Source organism: Schistocerca cancellata, chromosome 7, assembly GCF_023864275.1.
Source record: "Schistocerca cancellata isolate TAMUIC-IGC-003103 chromosome 7, iqSchCanc2.1, whole genome shotgun sequence".
NCBI classification, from domain to species: Eukaryota; Metazoa; Arthropoda; class Insecta; order Orthoptera; family Acrididae; genus Schistocerca; species Schistocerca cancellata.
In genome coordinates, this window is record NC_064632.1 from 371,511,275 (window position 1) to 371,531,585 (window position 20,311).

The window sequence follows — 20,311 nt, forward strand, 5'->3', positions numbered from 1 at the left end:
CGTCAACTAGTGAGTGTTGCTTTGCTATCAATTCATTAATTGTCACCTTCGTTGATTCCTCTTTGGTCAGATTGATCTCATCTGCCAATCTACCTGGAGGAATGTGCCCAGTAGTATCTGCAATTACTTCCTCTAGATCTGCGCAACCCACACTGCTACCGTCTGACCGTATAACGTCAGCTCTAACCTCATACTCGTTGTAATCTACGTGCTTTTCTACCAATCGTGTCCGGCTATCACTAAAATTCTCGTAATCTTTCTCCTTAATACTCTCGCAATGTTTAAACTGGAGGTTTGCGTCGGATGGGTCGGCTACTTCTACCACTATAACTTTTGGTAAAGTCTGCCGGTTAGGGCCAGAACTTTCCGTTACTACTTCAACATCCAACTCTTGCGGGACGAAACACGACGAATCTTGCTCGTGCTCTCCATTAACATGAATTATTTCTGGTAAAGTCTGCCGGTTAGGGCCAGAACTTTCTATCACTTCACAAACACTATCTTCCTGCGGGACGAGATGCGGCAAATCCTGCACGCGCTCCCCATAAACACTTCTCCCATACAGACCCCTATAATCTCTTAGTTCGTCGTATAAGCGACCGAACTGCCTTAACCAGACCTCAGCCCTCCCTGCATCCCCTCGCTCGATGACGGACGTTTTATCCGACATCTGTCCTTCTCTCAACACTTGCGAATCATTCATAAACTCAATCTCCAGTTCCGCTGTGGGTATTACAGCTGCCACTTTATAATCGATTTCCGGAACACTACTTAAATTGTTCTCACTGACAGTGAATGTACTTCCTACTGCCGTGTATACAGCTGATCTACTACTTGTGGGCGCACTCCTTTCTCCTAACACTGGCACACTCCCCCGCCGTTGATTATTCCACACGGAATTTTCATAACGACGACACCTGGGTTTTCTCCTGTTATTGGGCCGCCAAAATTTCTCCACGCCCGGTCGGCCCCTCACCGGCGCGGCTAATGGTTTCCCTGTCTCGTCCCAGCAGATACGCTCCCCGGATGCTGCTGAGGCGGCTGATCACACCCTCTGGCCTTATTACTATTCTGTGAAGCCCGTATCACATTAGTATGATACTGGTTTCCGTCATTCCTGTTATTATTTGCATTGTACCGATTGTTATTACGGTCCGAACCATTATTATTATTGCTACCATGGTTGCGGTATGCATTATTCCCATAGTTATCGTTGTTGTGGTACCCGTTGTTGTTACCACGGCCTCTACCACTGTCGCGATTATTGCGCCAATAGTCCTCGTCCTCAACTCTTTCCAGGAAATCATTGATTGTCCTGTAATTGCTTCCTACGTATCGTTTTGTATCATCTGGAAGCTTCTTGTAGAGTTCCCAGACTATTTCGGATTCCGTGCGGCGATCATGCATGTATTCCAACTTGCGGATCCAGCCCTCATAAAACTCCTTCATCGAGCCGCGTGAATTCGCATCGAAAGGCCCCGATACGACAAATTCGCGCCAGACACTTTGCTGTTTTCGCTCTGACCAGTATTCAGCCAGAAACAAATTTTTAAATTCGTCAAAAGTCAGGTTCATAATGTTGAGGTTTAAGCCCCAACACTTGGCATCACCAGCCAACACATCAATAATCGCATTAATTTTTCTCTCATTAGTCCATGATCTGGGGAAAACTCTTTCACAATTCTTAATGAAATCCGTCGCGTGTATACCGCCTTTTTTCAAGGGGTCGAACCGCTCCTCTTTCGTCAACAATACATAACTATGTGCATAGGTTGGCACATAGCTCTGTTTTTCGTCAAGTTTCTTTTCTAATTCCGACACTCTCGTAATTACTTGGCAAGTGGTTGTCGCAAGCGTTTCTACTTCCCTTTTTTTCTCTTCGCAGGTATTAGCCTGCTTCGTCACTTTGGTATCTACTTCGGATACTAAAGCCTTTAAAGTTTCCACCTTCTTTTGATCCTCTTTTTTCACTAATTGAATTTGTTCCGTCACCTTATTCTCGATGATCGGAGCAACTGATTCTCCTACACTTTTCTCGATTCTGATAATTTCGGAATAAAAACGAGTATTTATGCTCGCAATTTCTGCCTGAACGCCTATCATTTCCTGTTTAAGATTACCGATTTCGGTATTAATTACAACAATATCTTCTTTGATTTTATCAACTTTTGTGTTAACAACTCCAACATTGTTGTTAACAACGTTAATAGCTTTGTTCTTAATGTGTAGCATCCGTTCAATTTTTTCAAACTGAGCTTCTTGCTTGGCAGTCTGAGCCTCTTGCTTGGCAACCTGATCTTGCTTGGCCGATTGACTCTTGATTTCGTTAATCAAAACATTCAATAAATCAGTTAAATTCCTGGAAACTACCGATTTTACTTCCGTAGCGGCTTCCTCTTTAATTGTCCTCCCGTATTCGTCATCAAGGGATTCAGATTTGATTTTCACTTCCGATTCCGAAACATTTTCTAAAGTTTGGAATTCCATTTCTGCTCTTTGATGCGATTCGGCGGTCGCGTCTTTCATGCTAGCCGCCTGCCCCTGAACAATGGGTACCGCGGTGCGCGTTTCCCACTGTTCGACCAATTGTTCCGTATCCAAGTCTACCAAATTTTGGCAATTGTTGCCTTCACTCATTTTAATAATTTTCAATATAAATGCCAAATCTCAAATCTGATTAGGATTGCTCACATTAATATTCTCGCTGACGTATCGACCATTTCGTAACCAGTACTTTGTTACGAGATTTGCACAATGCAAAATTCGTGTCCAGAATAACCTCAAATCCGAAGATTGTCCTGTCACGAGGTCGCCACGTGTAACCTCCCCCTCACTTATCGACCTTAATGACAGTGAAAAATTAAACCGCGTGTACCTAATGGAAATCTGGGAAAAGCAATCGTCACCGAAGTTAGACTGTCGGTAAAGAGGGAGGAAAGGGTTACATCTAAATGAAAGGAAAAATGCTAATGAAACTGGTGGAAATTAATTTTGAAAAAGGGGTAAAGTTAATAAAGAAAGTAAATGTGCGGCCGTTACGTTAACAATCAACTAGCGATAATTAGATATTTGAGATTTGGGGGAAATTACGGTCGCCAGTCCTAAGGACAATTACTGTAGTAACTGAAAAAGAAAGATTATTACACATATAATTAGCACTAGAAGCGTGGCAACTGAAGGTTGACAAGTGTAGTGTGAAAACTGAAAGTTTGTCAGAAGTAATAAATTTCGCTACACTCTGACTTAATTTAGCAAAAGAATTAATAAAACCGGAAAATCGAAAGTTAATTTAGTGACTGAAGTTAATAGTGAGCTTTCTATCTGAAGCACATCGAAATTCAGTAAAATACGGTTAGTCTTGGACTACCTCAACAATCATTTCAAAAGCTACTTGAATCTACGCAATTTAGAAATAAGAGATTTAACTTTGAACTTGAATTAAATGATTCTGAACAATTAACAATAGTAAAATTTAGTACGTACCAAGCTGAGCTGCAGTCACAGGTAAGCTAAAATACGGTAACAAAACTCACACTCTTAATTTGTGCTTGTGTAATCTGAATATTGTAGCCAGCTATGAATACTTTAACTGAACTTTGAAATTAAAGTAGTGAAGTGCAATGATTGAATTTCAACGACACTCGGGTTCATTCCGGAAAAGGAAGGGACCCTGCTTGGCAATGCAATTGGGACAATGAGCAACAAAGGTTCATGCTAAGTTGCTGTAATTTTGTGATGCAACAATTTTAAAAGTTTGAAAAGCTGAGATCTGCCATACAGTTCTAAAACTTTACGTGCTTCCAGTCTTCCTTCTTGGTTGATTGAAGGTTTGAAGCCGTCGATCGAGGATGTGGCGACAGTCACTCATTGTCGGCCGTCGCTGTTGCAAAAGCTGGATGTTGGCGCGCCTTCTTCTCGACATGATCATCAGACGAAACGGGCTCTTGATGTGCGCCAGATAATGCTTCCCGTCCGCGACACCATGTCAGAAACTATCATCGCAAGTCGAGCACAATTACATTCTGCCAAACCCCGAAAGTGCGGCAACTCGCGAGAGCGTCACACAACACACCTCCTCCACTCGCTACTCCAGCCAGACTCCCTCTGCCTGCGCTCCACGCGACAGAGTTAACACTACCAAAGATCCTCAACACTTTGGTTCTCCACACGACCTATCGATGTATCCGTTCGATAGCATAGTTTTCCCTAGGCCAGACCCAGCGTATAAATACAAATAATATTCACAAAACAAACAAACATAAATGCATAAATATATTACAAATGTCTGCTTGTGTCTGTGTATGTGTGGATGGATATGTGTGTGTGTGCGCGAGTGTATACCTGTCCTTTTTTCCCTCTAAGGTAAGTCTTTCCGCTCCCGGGATTGGAATGACTCCTTACCCTCTCCCTTAAAACCCATATCCTTTTGTCTTTCCTTCTCCTTCCCTCTTTCCTGACGAGGCAACCGTTGGTTGCGAAAGCTAGAATTTTGTGTGTATGTTTGTGTTTGTTTGTGTGTCTATCGACCTGCCAGCGCTTTTGTTTGGTAAGTCTGATCATCTTTATATATCATCATCTTTATATATATATATATATATATATATATATATATGCAACAGCGACGGCCGACAATGAGTGACTGTCGCCACATCCTCGATCGACGGCTTCAAACCTTCAATCAACCAAGAAGGAAGACTGGAAGCACGTAAAGTTTTAGAACTGTATGGCAGATCTCAGCTTTTCAAACTTTTAAAATTGTTGCATCACAAAATTACAGCAACTTAGCATGAACCTTTGTTGCTCATTGTCCCAATTGCATTGCCAATATATATATATATATATATATATATATATATATATATATATATATATATATATATATATATATATTTAAAAAGAAAGATGATGAGACTTACCAAACAGAAGCGCTGGCAGGTCGATAGACACACAAACAAACACAAACATACACACAAAATCTAGCTTTCGCAACCAACGGTTGCCTCGTCAGGAAAGAGGGAAGGAGAAGGAAAGACAAAAGGATATGGGTTTTAAGGGAGAGGGTAAGGAGTCATTCCAATCCCGGGAGCGGAAAGACTTACCTTAGGGGGAAAAAAGGACAGGTATACACTCGCGCGCACACACACACATATCCATCCATCCATACAAGACACAAGCTTGTGTCTTGTATGGATGGATGGATATGTGTGTGTGTGCGCGCGAGTGTATACCTGTCCTTTTTTCCCCCTAAGGTAAGTCTTTCCGCTCCCGGGATTGGAATGACTCCTTACCCTCTCCCTTAAAACCCATATCCTTTTGTCTTTCCTTCTCCTTCCCTCTTTCCTGACGAGGCAACCGTTGGTTGCGAAAGCTAGATTTTGTGTGTATGTTTGTGTTTGTTTGTGTGTCTATCGACCTGCCAGCGCTTCTGTTTGGTAAGTCTCATCATCTTTCTTTTTAAATATATTTTTCCCACGTGGAATGTTTCCCTCTATTATATATATATATATATATATATATATATATATATATATATATATATACACACACAAACAGTAAAACAATTACAATATATAAAGACACAGAAATGTCATATAGTCAGGTAACAAAAATAGGAAAAAATTATAGTACAATAGATGGAAATAGGAGGATATGCATTTCTGGCGTTACAAACTGACACAACAGCTTTCAAACTTTACTAGTGGGAACCAATCTCAGATGCCCAACATGACGGCAAAAAGCTCCTCGGAACATTAGGTTTATCCAAATACCTCCCATCTGAATCCATCTTCCTCTCCACACTAACAATCCCACTGTTCACCTACTTATCAACTCCACCCAAAACTCCAAAAATCTTATTCCACAGGTCTTGCATCTGGTTCACCAGTTCTGAGTGGTCACAAAGTTCCCAGTTTAAAATCACTACCTTCATTACCAATATATCTTACTAGTTGCATGCAGTCTCCCTTCCTATGACCAAGGCACTAATCATGTCCCTCATTCCATGTCCACCATTCCTGTCTTACTACCAACAGAGTCCTTGGATGTCACTGTGGCTTTTAAGACCTGTAAACCTTTTTGCCAACCATTGTGTATTGTGTGTATTGAACTGGGGACCTACAAACGATGGAGAGGCTTCGAAGCACTTTAGCCCTCAGTGGTTCACAACCCCACAACAGGCCACAGCACTCCACCCACCTCACCTCCACCCCACACCTAACCCAGGGTTCTTGTGTGTCTTGGCCCCCAGTTGACCTCCCTGGGAACATCTCATACCAGATGAGTGTAACTCCAGATGTTTGCATGGTAGAGAAATTATGGTGTACATGTATGTGGAGACATTGTTTGTGCAGCAATCGCTGACATAGTGTAAATGAGGGGAACCAGCCCGCATTTTCCGAGGCAGATGGAAAGCCGCCTTAATAATCATCCACTGCCTGTCCAGCACACCGGACCTTGATATTAATCCACGGGGCGGATTCGTGCTGGGGACAGGTACACCTTCCCGCTCGGGAAGCAGCACGTTGGACCACGTGGTTAGCCGGGTGGGCACTTGCCAACCATACTTTAATCCATAATTAATTCTCCTTTGAGGACCAATTCCACCAGCAGATCATAAGAAATGACATGAACACTATTTGTATCAACACATCTATAAGCCACTTACTGCAGTCGTATACAGGGTGATTTTTTCCACCGTGAACAAACTCTGTGGGTTCATCAATGAGAGGATAGAGAACAAAAAGGTCTAATGAATTTATGGAACAAAAAGGACTAATGAATTTATGTCCAGAAATGCATGGTTTCTTTGCTAGAAACCATTTATTCAATCATACTTTGTTACATAGAGTGCAGTGTAGTAAGTGATGTACCATGAAGCCACAGTTACAGTATGCATGGTTTCCTCCTAGAGGGTGGTACTGCTCCTCATACGTCATGCCCTAGTGCCCTCTCCTGCCACAGCAATTGGTAATGTTGTGTCTAGTTCACCTCTCTTGCTGACTCACCTCGTAGTGGATGTGAATGGCGTTGTACACAATGGTTCGATATTCTAATTAAGAGCTTGCCGACGAGGTGTTTATTTACAGAAAGGCAAATGGCAGTGGGTGGCAGACAGCAAGGTTGTATGAGGAAACCTGTTCCACCATCAAAACCACACCATTCAATGTTTGCAACAGTATTTCGCCATTTGTCTGAGACAGGGTCATTTCAGGAAGCATAAAATTATGAAGAATGTGCCCGAAATGTTCGGAAACCACACTTGGAGGAAAATGCTATTAATACTGTGGAAGGCGACTGCCATGTCAGTACCAGGCAGTTGGTCTGCCAGTACAGGGTACATCAGATGACCATGTGGAACATTCTCCATGACAATTGTTACTACCATTATCACTTACAGCATGTGCAGGGCTTACTAGTGACAGACTTTCCATGTCAGGAGCAGTCTTGTCACTGGTTTCTTCACCAGGCAACCATGATTCCAGTATTTGTGTCATCCATCCTATTCACAAATGAGGCCAGCTTTACACAGAGTGGTATCTTCAACTTTCATAACAGTCATATGCGGGATAGTATGCAGACAGCAGCTCACCCGGTTGGCCGTGCGGTCTAACGCACGGCTTTCTGGGCAGGAAGGAGCACCTGGTCCCCGGCACAAATCCGTGTGACGATGTCCGGTGAACCGGCCAGTCTGTGGATGGTTTTTAGGTGGTTTTCCATCTGCCTCGGCGAATGTGGGCTGGTTCCCCTTATTCCGCCTCAGTTACACTATGTCAGCGATTGCTGCGCAAACAAGTTCTCCGCATATGCGTACACCACCATTACTCTACCATGCAAACATAGGGGTTACACTCGTCTGGTGTGAGACATTCCCTGGGGGCTCCACCGGGGGCCGAACCGCACAATAACCCTGGGTTTGGTGTGGGGCAGCGGAGGGGTGAAGTGGACTGCGGTATTCGTTGTGGGGTTGTGGACCACTGCGACTGCAGCGGGGACGGAGCCTCTGTCATTTCTAGGCCCCCAGTTAACATACAATACAATACACACAATGCAGACAGCATATTATCAGCATCAATGCAGTCGTAATGTATGGGCCGGGATAATTGGTGACCATATTTTGGGATCAGTGTTTCTTATATGTCACCTTACAGGCCAGAACTTTTGGTGTTTCTTGTGGATGACTTTGCTTTCCCTGCAGCAAGAAGTGTCATTGCTAATTAGAAGCATTATGTGGCTGCTATATGTTGGCGCTCCAGCCCACTTCAGTGTTAATGTATGGACGCATCTCAATCGTGTCTTCCCTGGTCAATGGGTCAAATGAGGAGGTCCAGTTGCATGGCCTGCTTGTTCACTGGAACTCAATCTGTGCGATTTCTGGTTATGAGACCATCTCAGAAGTGTTGTGTATGCAAAGCCCATTCCAGATGTGGAGACACTGGAGCAGTGTATTCATGCTGCCTTGACACTGTTTGGATGCAGCCTGTTCAATGTGAAAGTGTGAGACAGAATATTCTAAAATGCGTACATGCTTGCTTTGAGGCCCATGGAAACCATTTTCAATGCATACTGTAACTGTGGCTGCATGGTACAGTGCATGTTAGACCGCAGACTCTGTAACAATGTATGACTCAATAAAAGGTCTCTAACATGGAAACCATGCATTTCCAGACATAATTTCACTAGACATTTTTTGTTCCGTATCCTCTCATCAGTCAGTTCATACACTTTGTGCACAGTGGAAAAAAATCATCCTATATCTACTAAACCCTTTTTTGGTGTATTCATTGCTGGCATTCTTACTGTTGAAACAATCTGACAGGTCGCCTCCACTTTTTCCTCCAGAACTTTAACATACCCTCCAAAAGTAGTTTTACTTGGCACTGAACTGTACCTTTTGGAACACTCCCTATTAAACCCACCATTATTGATTAGTGGATGGTAGCCTAACAGTTTAAAAATAGTTTGTTCGTGTGCAACTGATAAAGGCTGATCGAATACTATTTGCATGGGAGTTGTTTCGTATCAAATTCAATAAAGGTAATTACAATGTCAGGTAGCAGTAGCTGGTACATAGTTTGTTCTTAATGTTCTATATCTTTTGTCTAAACAGCACAAATGAGGCAGTTACTCCCAAAGTAATAACAGTTAAATCATCACAGGTCGCCTATTAATGCTATCTCATGCCAATATTCTTCATGTGTCATTGTACACACAATCCTCACTTCAGTTCAAATTGTGGGTGTCAGGCTCGGTTGTCACACAATCACGGTGCACAAATGAACATCAAACAAATCATTCAGTTAACACCATTACCATATTTGCTGGAGGTCAATCCCACGGCTTTGGGTGATGCATATGACCATTAAACAGTTGTAAACATGGCCATAAACAGTTGTAAACATGGCCGGCTGTCCTGTCAAAATCTGCCCTGTTCACTTAGCCAACAACACTGACTACCCTCTGGTGCACGGAGCGCTCGACTAATTCTTCTGCAACTACAATTTAGGTGTAATTTCCTTTTGGCACAGGCAAGGGATCGAGCAGGTCCACTATCAACAGTACCTACTGTGACCTCTTCCTCGGTTGAACGATTGATTATTAAACTGATTCCATTGGTAATGCTCTTCTCTTTGGTCCTACTCACCTGCTTGACTATTCTCTTGCCTACGTGTACATTACTATTGCACCAATATCTCTGTTAGGGCTTCTCTATCTTTAATCAGGCTTCCAGACAAAGTTTCTTGTATCCTCCATCTTAATCTTCTCTTAATTGCAGAAATCATTATCTCATCATTTAAGGGTTGCTCCGAAGTTTCATTCAGTTCTCATAAATGCTTAGCAAATTCTCTCAAGGTACCTTTCCAATTATTAAGATACTTGCAATGTAGCAGGTTTTCCAATATTGCACATTGATTACTCTTTGATCAGTACTTCTTTAGAAACTCTCCTTCAGACAGCTCGTAACTACTAACTTCATCTTCCTTCTTCACTCTTCATGTAAAAGCTTCACTTTCCATTCTATCTATCACAAATTGAATTTTGTTTTTGCCTCAAAAATGTGTTGGAAAAATGCCTCTCAGTCTTCTCGCAAAAATCGTGAGTTGCTTTGATCCCTTTGGCTTATATTTTTGTCTCACATGGGCTCATGGATGCCTATTATCACCACTCATTAATGTTAGTACTTTACCTTCCCCTATAGCTAGTTTTGCATTACCTGTATTTCTATCAATCTCCTCAGTTTTTGTTTCTAATTCTTGGATTTTGGCTTGTAAATGTTGCGTATCCTGTGCAATCCGCCTATTATCTTCTTCCACCTGCACTGCTATTGCATTTTGTATATTTCAAGATTATTCAGTCTGTTTGTTGCCTAGTCCCTTAACAGCTACTTCACATTGTTGTTACTTCTGCATTATCTCTTCCATCCTTATCCCTAATTCTTCCTGAACTTCTTGAACCTCTTCATGGGCTTTCCCGGTTATCTCCTCTCCCATCTTCTTCGTATCTTCTCAGAGCAGGTTTATGTTCTTCTGGAATCTGCCTTCTCTTTCCTCGGAGATTTTCTCACCTCTTCCTTATAATCCTGTAATTCTGTATTCAAATTTTCTTTTTCTCATAATGTCATCTGAATCTTTTCATTGATGATGTCAATCTTTTCTTGGGTTATTCTATTGGTTTCCTTGATTTTCTGATTGATGGCTTTGATTTTCTTATTGATGGCTTCAACTTTGCCTTCAATCTTTTCTTCAGTTGTTTTATTGTCCTCCTTGATTTCATGCTTTGTTTCCTCCATGTCCCGCTCAGTGGCTCTGATTTCCTTATTGGTGGCTTCAATTGCAGCATCAGTCTTTTTTAATATCACCAATAGCATGTCTTGCTGTCCTCCCTCTACAATGCTTGATTTACTACTCCCGGGTTTAATTGGTGTCTCGAGGTAATTGGTAGGATGTGCTAATGGGCTTTCTATTGACAGTCCACAGTAACTAATTCCTGAATCACCTCTCTTCTCCTGCCCTATCTCCTTCTTCTCAGCTTTTACCTCCAGAATCTCCTGCTTGGTTTCCACCGGACAATTTAAACAAAATGATGGCAACAGTACTTCAACTAGCTTTAAACAGAAACATACCTATTCACACAAGATTTCTTTCTTTCTTTCTTCTTCTTTAAGCCTCACCAATTTACATGAAATAAAACACAAATGGTAATATTCATCACCTCACACCAAAGCATCAAAAATACACCAATATCACCAGTTAATACTATAAAATCTGTAATCAACAGTTAATGCTGCAGCATAAGTCTTAAAATCTATTCGCCACTGCCTTGCTGGTGAAAACATAAAAAAACAAAAATATGCACACATAGACACACTACTGCGGAGCCAGAAAATTCCGAAATGGAAGGAAAAATTACTGTATAATTCTTGTAGCATTACAAAATGTGATTAAAGTTAGTTATATACTCTGCAGATAGTGTAATATAAATTATTATTGCACTGGCAAGTTGTCTTCACTCACCACGTAACACCAACGCTTGCCGCAGAATTTGATGTTTGGTGCGCGTCATGTTTCCTGGTAGTCCAGTCGCGCTACTAGTCGTGTCACTGCTGCTGCTGTTGGCTCATTCCGTGCAGTGACTGTTGGCCGACGCATCGCTGTCACAGGCTGCCTGGCACGGGGCATGTAGTCACAGTTGTTGAAGTTCGCTGATCGGTGGCCAGATGGCGCTGTGGACAGGATACTTCATAGCTTCACCAGAAGATGTCAGCCTCGGCAGCGTGTTGTTCGCTTCTTGGTGTATCTTGTCTATGCCGGTGAAACTCTCATGCGGTTGGAACTGGGGTTGTGTTGAATTACTTCCTGACTGACATTCTTTGACAGGGCTGCTGAGCTCGTCTGTGTGACGTCACTCAACAATAACATTGGCCACTCGCATTATTGCCTACATAGTAGTTTATGGGTCCACATCAATTTACAAGATTTTAAAATGGTTTAAAGCCAGTTTCATGCATAAGGTCACAGTACAACACTTCTCTGACAGGCTCATAATGAATATGCGATCAGTTACATCGCAATAATGTCTACCGATGTCTCTCGTTAATATTCACTTTGCACTGTTTTTCACATGAATTTCCTTGCTAGTACTCCACAGTACAGTTTATTAACACTGTCCCTGTCATCTGATACTGTCAATTACTTTTAATTATGAGGTATTATTATGTTCTGTTATCCTGCATTTTTGCAGTTATGTCATAATGCATTGTCCAAAGATTCTTACACAGATTTTCACAACGTTGTTTTTCACACAGTTTTTCAATTGTTCATGCATACGTAAACTAATGTGAAGTTTTCAGTACCATATGAACTTTTGCTTATTGTCTTAATATTGCCAGTGTGTCTGCAGCTTATGGTCTAGTGGCTAGCGATGCTGCCTCAGGATCACTGGGTGCCAGGTTCGATTCCCGGCCGAGTTGGGGATTTTTCTCTGCCTGGGTACTGGGTGTTTGTGTTGCCCTCAACAAATCATCATCATCATCATCATTCAAGATAGAGGCTCAATTGGATTGTGAACAAATTAGATTGTGTAAAAGTTGGGAATTTGTACGGGTGCTGATGACCATGCGGTTGTGTGCCCCACAAACCAAACTTCATCATCACTGCCAATGTTCTTTCGCGATAAGCACGATTAAACCATTTGTTGTTATTCTGCTTCTCTTATTGTCTGTCTGAAAATTGTACAATGCCCTTTCACGGAATGCCACGATGAAACTCTTCCTATTGATCCCACCGTTATTGACTAGTGGATTGTAGCCTAACAGTTTAAAAATAGTTCGATCATGTGCAACTGATAAAGGCTGAACAGTTAATATTTGCATGGGAATTGTTTCGTATCAAATCCAACAAAGCTAATTAGGATGTCAGGTAGCAACAATCAGTACATAGTTTGGTCTTAATATTCTAGATCTTTTGTCTAAATAGTACGAATGAGGCAGTTACTCCCTTTCTCTGACAAAGTAATAATGGTTAACCCATCACAGATCACCTAATAATGTTGCCACATGCCAATATTCTTCATGTGGCACTGAATACACAATCCTCACTGCAATCCAAATTTTGGGTGTCTGGTGTGGTTGTCGCGAAATTACGGTGCACAAATGAACGCTTAAACACATCAAACAAATCACTTGATTAACACAATTTACATATTTGCTGGAGGTCAGGCCCATGGCTTTGGGTGACACACATGGCCGTTAAACAATTGTAAACGCGGTTGGCCATCTTGCCGAAATTCGCCCTGCTCGCTTAGCCGCCTACCGCTTACTTGCTCTGAATCACAACACCGAGTACCCTTTGACGCGCTGGGCACTCGACTATCAATAGTACCTATTGTGACCTGCATAAGGCAAAAATATATTGTTCTCAATACATACCTCTTACATTCTCGGATGATTCCATGAAAAATTTCAGTTCACACCAAACTTAGTTATTACCAGCAGTGCCTTTATTTTGACATTTTCATCCACAAGACATTGAAAAATGCCTCCCTACAGCGACACCTGTATATGGTGTATCTGAAGTGAAAAGTAAGAATTAATGAAATGAGCCAGTAATTTTACGAGTTTTTACGTACAACACTATCCTGTCCAACTATTTCAGAAACAAGTTTCTTGTGTCATTTGTCATGTGACAAAAACATACCTGTAGCCACTGTGATCTGGAAATTAATCAGTTATCTATCTGCAAGAATGGCAGTGACTAATTGCAAACCCAACCACCCAAAATAGAAGATGAAAATTGTTCCTACATCATATCACACATTCTTGTTGTCCCATGGCCAAAATCTCTGCTAGTCATCTTTGTCAACAGCCGCTTTCCCAAATCCTTCTGTCATTCTTTTCTCCAACACGATTCTCCATATCATTTCTCCATTGCCGAGGCCCTCTATCCATCTTTTTCTGACATTTCTCTGTCTGTTTCTACCCCCTCTTCCTCTGTCTGTCCCATGCAACATTGCTCAGTTTCATTATTGTTATCTTATCTCACTTTGCTGCTGCATATGAGAATCACCTGTCAACTCCTCTCTTGTCTCCCATTACTCCTGCACCATTTCCTTGTTTTACACATCTTACGTCTTACCCTCCTCTTGTTAGCATGCACATTTCCTGTGCACTGACAGGCTTCAGCCTGGTGGTTACTCTGTGCCACAAACCTCTTACCTGCATGTGACTGGTCATTTGTCCACATTATTGTGTAATATATGTGTCCTATACTATCATTTAAGTAACGGATACTACAAAATCTACTCACCAGCAGCAGGACAAAGCATACATAAAAAATATTACAATTTGCTAGCTTTTGGAGCCAGTGGCTCCTTCTTCTGGCAGAAGGGTTGAAGGGGAAGGAAGATGGGTGAAGGAAAAGGACAGGGGACAGGTGTGGTTTAGTAAAAGGGGTAGAGTTTGGAAAAGTCAGCCATAACCCTGGCTTAGGGGAGACTCACCATACGGGATGAGAAGGAAAGATTAAAGTCTTCCACTTCAACCCGTCTGCCAGTAGAAAGAGCTGCTGGCTCCAAAAGCTAGTTAATTGTAATACTTTCTTATATGCGTGTTCTCCTGCCGCCACTTGGTGAGTAGATTTTTTGTTTCTCCATACTTATATTTTCAAAAATTCATCATTTTCATTGCTATACTATCTTTTCTTACTTGTTTCACATGTATGAGGACATCCTCACTATTAGGCCTATCAAATGAGTGACGAATGTAAGCTTATTTAATAAAAAGCAGATAATTGTTTATCTAACTTCTATATGTATTTTTTTAACACACAGGCAGTTCACTGTGCTGCAATGCGAGATAATGTATGTTGCACTCTTCGTGTATGTGAAGTGATTCTCAACCTGTTAGAGCTTCTAATAGAACTTGGAGTGCTGAAAGAATGTGAAAAAGGATCAGGAAAAGAAAAAGTGACAGGAACTAGTAGTAATGTGGCTCATGAAGTGAAAGCAACAGAGGCAGGACCATCTGGCATAAAACCATTGTCACCTCACACAATGGCTATGAGTAGCATTACAAGGTAAAGATTGATATAAAAACATTTTTGTACATCTATGAGATGTGATTTCATTGTAGATTGTATTTGTACTGCTCAAAATCCAAACACAGACTGTGTTTGAATTTTGGGCAATTCCACACACTAATTCATGCGCATATTGGGTTGAATGCTCACTTTCATCTCTGAACTGTGTCGTGTAAACATGTAATAAAAATAACAATATGAAAAACAGATTTACTCATTGTGAAATTCATGCATAAATATATAAACATAACTGAAGTATGGTTGCAGGGAAAGGAAATACTAAGGATGTAAGAGAGAACAGAGAAATTGGAAAACAGCTATTTGTTAGTAGTCATGCTCACATGTTTCACTTTTCTACTTCCATTGTGGTCTAGTTCCTTTTACTCTTCACTTGAACACATTCTCCCTCCAAATCCAGCTTTTCTGAATTACACAAATGGGGAACTTGCCCACCAACACTGCCCTTTTTAAAATCTTGCCATCATCAATTTTCATTTCTCTCCAATACCTGTTCTTCTATCTTTCAATTGGCCTCTGTCCTTTTTATATGTTATTCATACCATGAGCTTCATATTTGCTTCCATCCCACAGGATATTAGTATCCTCTGTAAACTCATTCTCACATTTAGTGTCCTCTACACACCTTCACTCTGTTTTTGAAGTGATCTCCTTTCAGCGTGATGCCCCTGCAGCCACTTCCTCTGTAGCCAGGTACTACAACATATAGCTATTCCTAATGCTCAACATTTCAACTGGCAATATTTATCTAGTGCTGCCCTTTGCCATCAAAATGCAAGAATAGGTGCACTAATAAAATGATGTTTCATTCAGTATCAGTAATACTCACAATAAAGCCAAATCAAAAATGTCCATATTTTCAGACTGGGTATTCATTCATTTCAATGAGTGCTTTACAGCCTGTGCCATCTAGATTCTTCCCACCAACACCAGCTTCTCTGAGTTGCACAGGTGGGAACTCTCCCTGTAATACATCCTACATTCCTGTAACCCTCCTGGCCTCAACTGTCACTAGTCTTTGTCCTTACCCTCTAGCCCCATCCTTGTTCCCATTGTAGCACTACACAATCCTCTATTCCACCAAAACACCCATAGTCTTTTTACCTCTCTCCTTTTCTGCTAACCGTCCCCTTCCCTCTGTCAAACCTCCCAACTTCACCAACTCCCTACCCTGCCTCCATCTCGTCCCTGTGTGCTCCCACAAGCAGCACTTTACCATCTCCCACCCCTATTCTGCTATCCCCAACCTAACCTCCTCCCAACCCCTACTACACGGTTGCATCTTCCATCATGCTTCAGCACTCAGAGACTGCAGTCATGTGAGTGTGAGTTGTATTTGTGTGTGTGTGTGTGTGTGTGTGTGTGTGTGTGTGTGTGTGTGTGTGTGTGTGTTCTATCGCTGATGGATGAAGGCCTTGTTGGCCAAAAGCTCATTTTGTTGTGCCTATCTGCGACACAATATCACTGCTATATGGTGAGTTGCAACTATTCTTTTCATAATATTGTTGAAATATTAACTAATCTGTTTTGCTGTTTCCTGTACTTACTAACCTTTCTTACATTCTTTTGATGAGTATTTTATGTCAGAAATCATTTTATTATTATGCTTCAACACTGCATTGTGGTTTTGTATGAGTAAATTCCAGTTATTAGGCATCTTCACTAGGAACTCAAAAGAACAAGATCTTGAGTTCATTGATTGTGAAAAATTTTCAGGGTCATCAAACACCTAGGTTGCCCACATGGTTGTGGAGATAGCCAAAGAGGACCACCAGCAGACTTCCTACGCTCACAAGTGCAGTCATTATTAGGGAAGCTTCACCGCATAAACCAGAAAATGTTTGCTCATTTCTTGCGTGAGCTTGTACGTCGTCAAACTGTTTCTGATACAATTGATTTATTCCATGCATATGTTGGATTCTGTGTGGACCCCAGTTCATTGCTGTCACCTCTCAGTAAGTATTTTAATTAACTTATTACCTATTTTAAACCTGATTGAACTGTCTTACATGTTAACATAGCTAAAGAGTTCAATACTTTTTTATGCATTCTTTTAGTGCATAATAGATATAAAAAACACAACTTAAACTTTGCGTTGATGTCCATGCCCCATAACAGAAAATGGACTTTAGAGGCTTGCTCACATTGTAAACCAGGGTAAGGGTGATGTTTGGCAGATCTGCCAACAGAGTACAATACTTGTCCTTGCATAAGTGTTTCAGAGCCCACCATTCAGAGTACATTTTGAACATGAGGCTCTGTGGGAGATGAGCCATACATGTTTCAATGGGAGATGAGTCATACACGTTCCCATGTTAACTCAACAACATCATCAGTTACGATTACAGTGAGCACATATCTCTGAGATTAAACTGTGGATCAGTGGAAACATGTCATCGTTTGAATCATTTTTCCTGTTGCACCAAGACAGTATTTGTGCTTTGATATGCTGTCAGCTAGGTAAACAGCTGCTCAGAACATGTATCACGCTATAAGTGCAGGCTGGTACGATCATTATTATGCTATGGAAGTACTTTCACCTGGGCTTTCATGAGACCTTTGGTAGTAATTAGACATACCATGATAGCTGTGGATTACATAAATATTACTGCTAACTATCTGCATTACTTTGTACTTGATGTCTTCCCTGGCAGTGATGACAATTTCCAGTACAATAACTGTTCTTATCACAAGGCTAGATCTGTGATACAGTAATTTGAGGAGCATGATAGTGAACTCAAGGTGATGTCTTGGCCACCAAGTTCACGTGATTTAAACTCGATGGAACACATACGGGACACTGTTGATTGCCAGTTCTATATCTACAAAGCTTTAGCTCGTAATTTTTGGGAACTGTGTGGCCATGCATACATAGACATCTGGTTTTACATACTCCATAAACTTACCAAGGATTTGTCAAATCCACATCATGCAGAATTGCTGCTGCATTGTATTCCAAAGGGAGACTAATATGCTGTTAAACAAGTGGTCAAGATGTTTGGGTTCCTGGACACATGTAGATGTAGATTTATGTGGAGAATGGAAAAATAAAGAAGAGTTATGAAACCCAAAGAATAACTTAGATATGGAACAAAAGCTTTATAAATCTTTTTCTTTCAGCACATGTATCAGACATATTCAAGGTATTGATCAGAAAATCTTTTTACGTATTGGTTTTACAACAAGTGTATGTCATTCAAATTTTTATATCAAATTGGATATCATATAATGAGTAGCTACAAATTTGAGTAAGAATGTGTATAACATTAATGAAAATTCTGGGATGGAGCAATATGTGAAATAAGGAAAGTCAGCCACTCACGTATGTTGGATTGATGTGTGGAGAACAAAAACATATAACAGAAAACAGCAGTCACACTAGCTTTGAGCTTAGCTCTTTTTCTAGCAGTAGTACCCACATTCATACACACCCAGATAGACGCATGAATGCACACTTGTGTTGTATCAGTAAGACTAATTATTGATTGTTGATTATTGAAAGCAGTTGACTGAGCTGATGGAGTTGGTGAGGGGGTAAGAAGGACACTAGAAGGTGGTAGCAGGAAAGAGGCAGTTCTTTGGACAGATGACCCCATAGCCTCATAATAAGATGATAAGAGTGCAGAGGGTATAACAAAAAGAGATGTAGAAAGAGGGAGGGAGAAGGTGAACGTGAAGTGGGAGAAAGGGAAAGGAGAGAGAAGGGTTGAAAAGAAGGGATGGAGAGGGAGAATGCCACATGATGGGGTAGGGAGAAGAGGAAAGGGTGGTACGTGAAGTCAGTGCATGATCTGCATGGAGAAGGAGTGGTGTGGACAGAAGAGAGGGATTGTAAAAGTGCAGTATGTGGTGGAGATGGGCTTCTATCTCAAACACATCTTATGTTCTCACAGTCCTCTGGGCCATGAATTCCTCTCCTGTGCCAACCTCTTCATCGCAGAGTAGCAGTTGCAACCTATGTCCTCAATTATTTGATAGATGTATTCCAATCTCTGTTTTCCTCTTTAGTTTTTACCCTGTACAGCTCCCTCTAGTACCTTGGAAGTTATTGTGTGATGTCTTAACAGATGTCCCACCATCCTGTCTTTTCAGTGTTTGTCATATGTTCCTTTCCTCACTGATTCTCCAGAAAACCTCCTCATTCCTTACCTTATCAGTCCACATAATTGTCAAAATTCTTCTGTAGAACCACGTCTCAAATGTTTTGATTCTCTTATTTTCTGGTTTTCCCAAAATCTTTGTTTCACTGCCATAAAATGCTGTGCTCTAAACATACATTCTCAGGAATTTAATTCTAAATTAAGGCCTGTGTTTGTTAAGAGTAGACTTCTGTGGGCCAGGAATGCCCTTGTCCCGAATGCTAGTCTGCTTTCTATGTCCTCTTTGCTCCATCTGTCATAGGTTATTTTGAAGCCTAGGTAGCAGAACTCTTTAACTACATCTATTTCGTGGTCACCAGTTGTGATGTTAAGATTCTCACTATTCTCATTTCTGCTACTTCTTATTACTTTTGTGTTTCTCTGATTAACTCTCAATCCATATTCTGTACTCATTAGGCTGTTCATTTCATTTAACAGATCCTGTAATTCTTCTTCACTTTCACTGAGGATAGCAATGTCATCAGCGAATCTAACAATTGATATTCTTTCATCTTGAATTTTGATTCCACTCTTGAATATTTCTTTTATTTCTGTCACTGCTTCTTCATTGTATAGATTCAACAGTAGGGGCAAAAGACTACATCCCTGCCTCACATCCTTTCTAATCTGAGGACTTCTTTCTTGGTCTTCCGTTCTTATTGTTCCCTCTTGGCTCTTGTACATTTTGTATATTATCCATCTTTCACTATCGCTTATCCCTATTTTTCTCAGAATTTCAAACACCATTTTACATTGTTAAACACTTTTTCCAGGTTGACGAATCCTGTGAATGTGTCTTGATTTTTCTTTAGTCATGCTTCCATTACCAACCACAGCATCAGAATCGCCTCTCTGGTGTCTTTACCTTTCCTAAAGCCAAACTGATCATCATCTAACACATCCTCAGTTATCTTTTCCATTCTTCTTTGTATTATTCTTCTCAACAACTTGGATGCATAAGCTGCTAAAGTGATTCTTCAATAATTCTTAGACGTATCAGCTCTTATAATCTTCAGAATTTTGTGGATGAAGATTTTCTGAAAGTCTGATGGTATATCAATGGATTCGTACATTCTACACAAC

At 41.0% G+C, this 20,311-nt stretch overlaps 1 protein-coding gene across 1 annotated transcript in view; it reads left to right on the forward strand.

Annotated features, from left to right (window-relative positions):
* The window catches only part of LOC126092046 (protein unc-80 homolog), a 1,190,994-nt gene that overhangs the window by 568,146 nt on the left and 602,537 nt on the right, over window positions 1–20,311 (forward strand). The window contains exons 20-21 of the mRNA XM_049907452.1: window positions 14,824–15,068; window positions 16,806–17,044. Of these exons, the coding sequence (XP_049763409.1) occupies window positions 14,824–15,068; window positions 16,806–17,044 (484 nt within the window). The remainder of the gene's footprint in view (window positions 1–14,823; window positions 15,069–16,805; window positions 17,045–20,311) is intronic.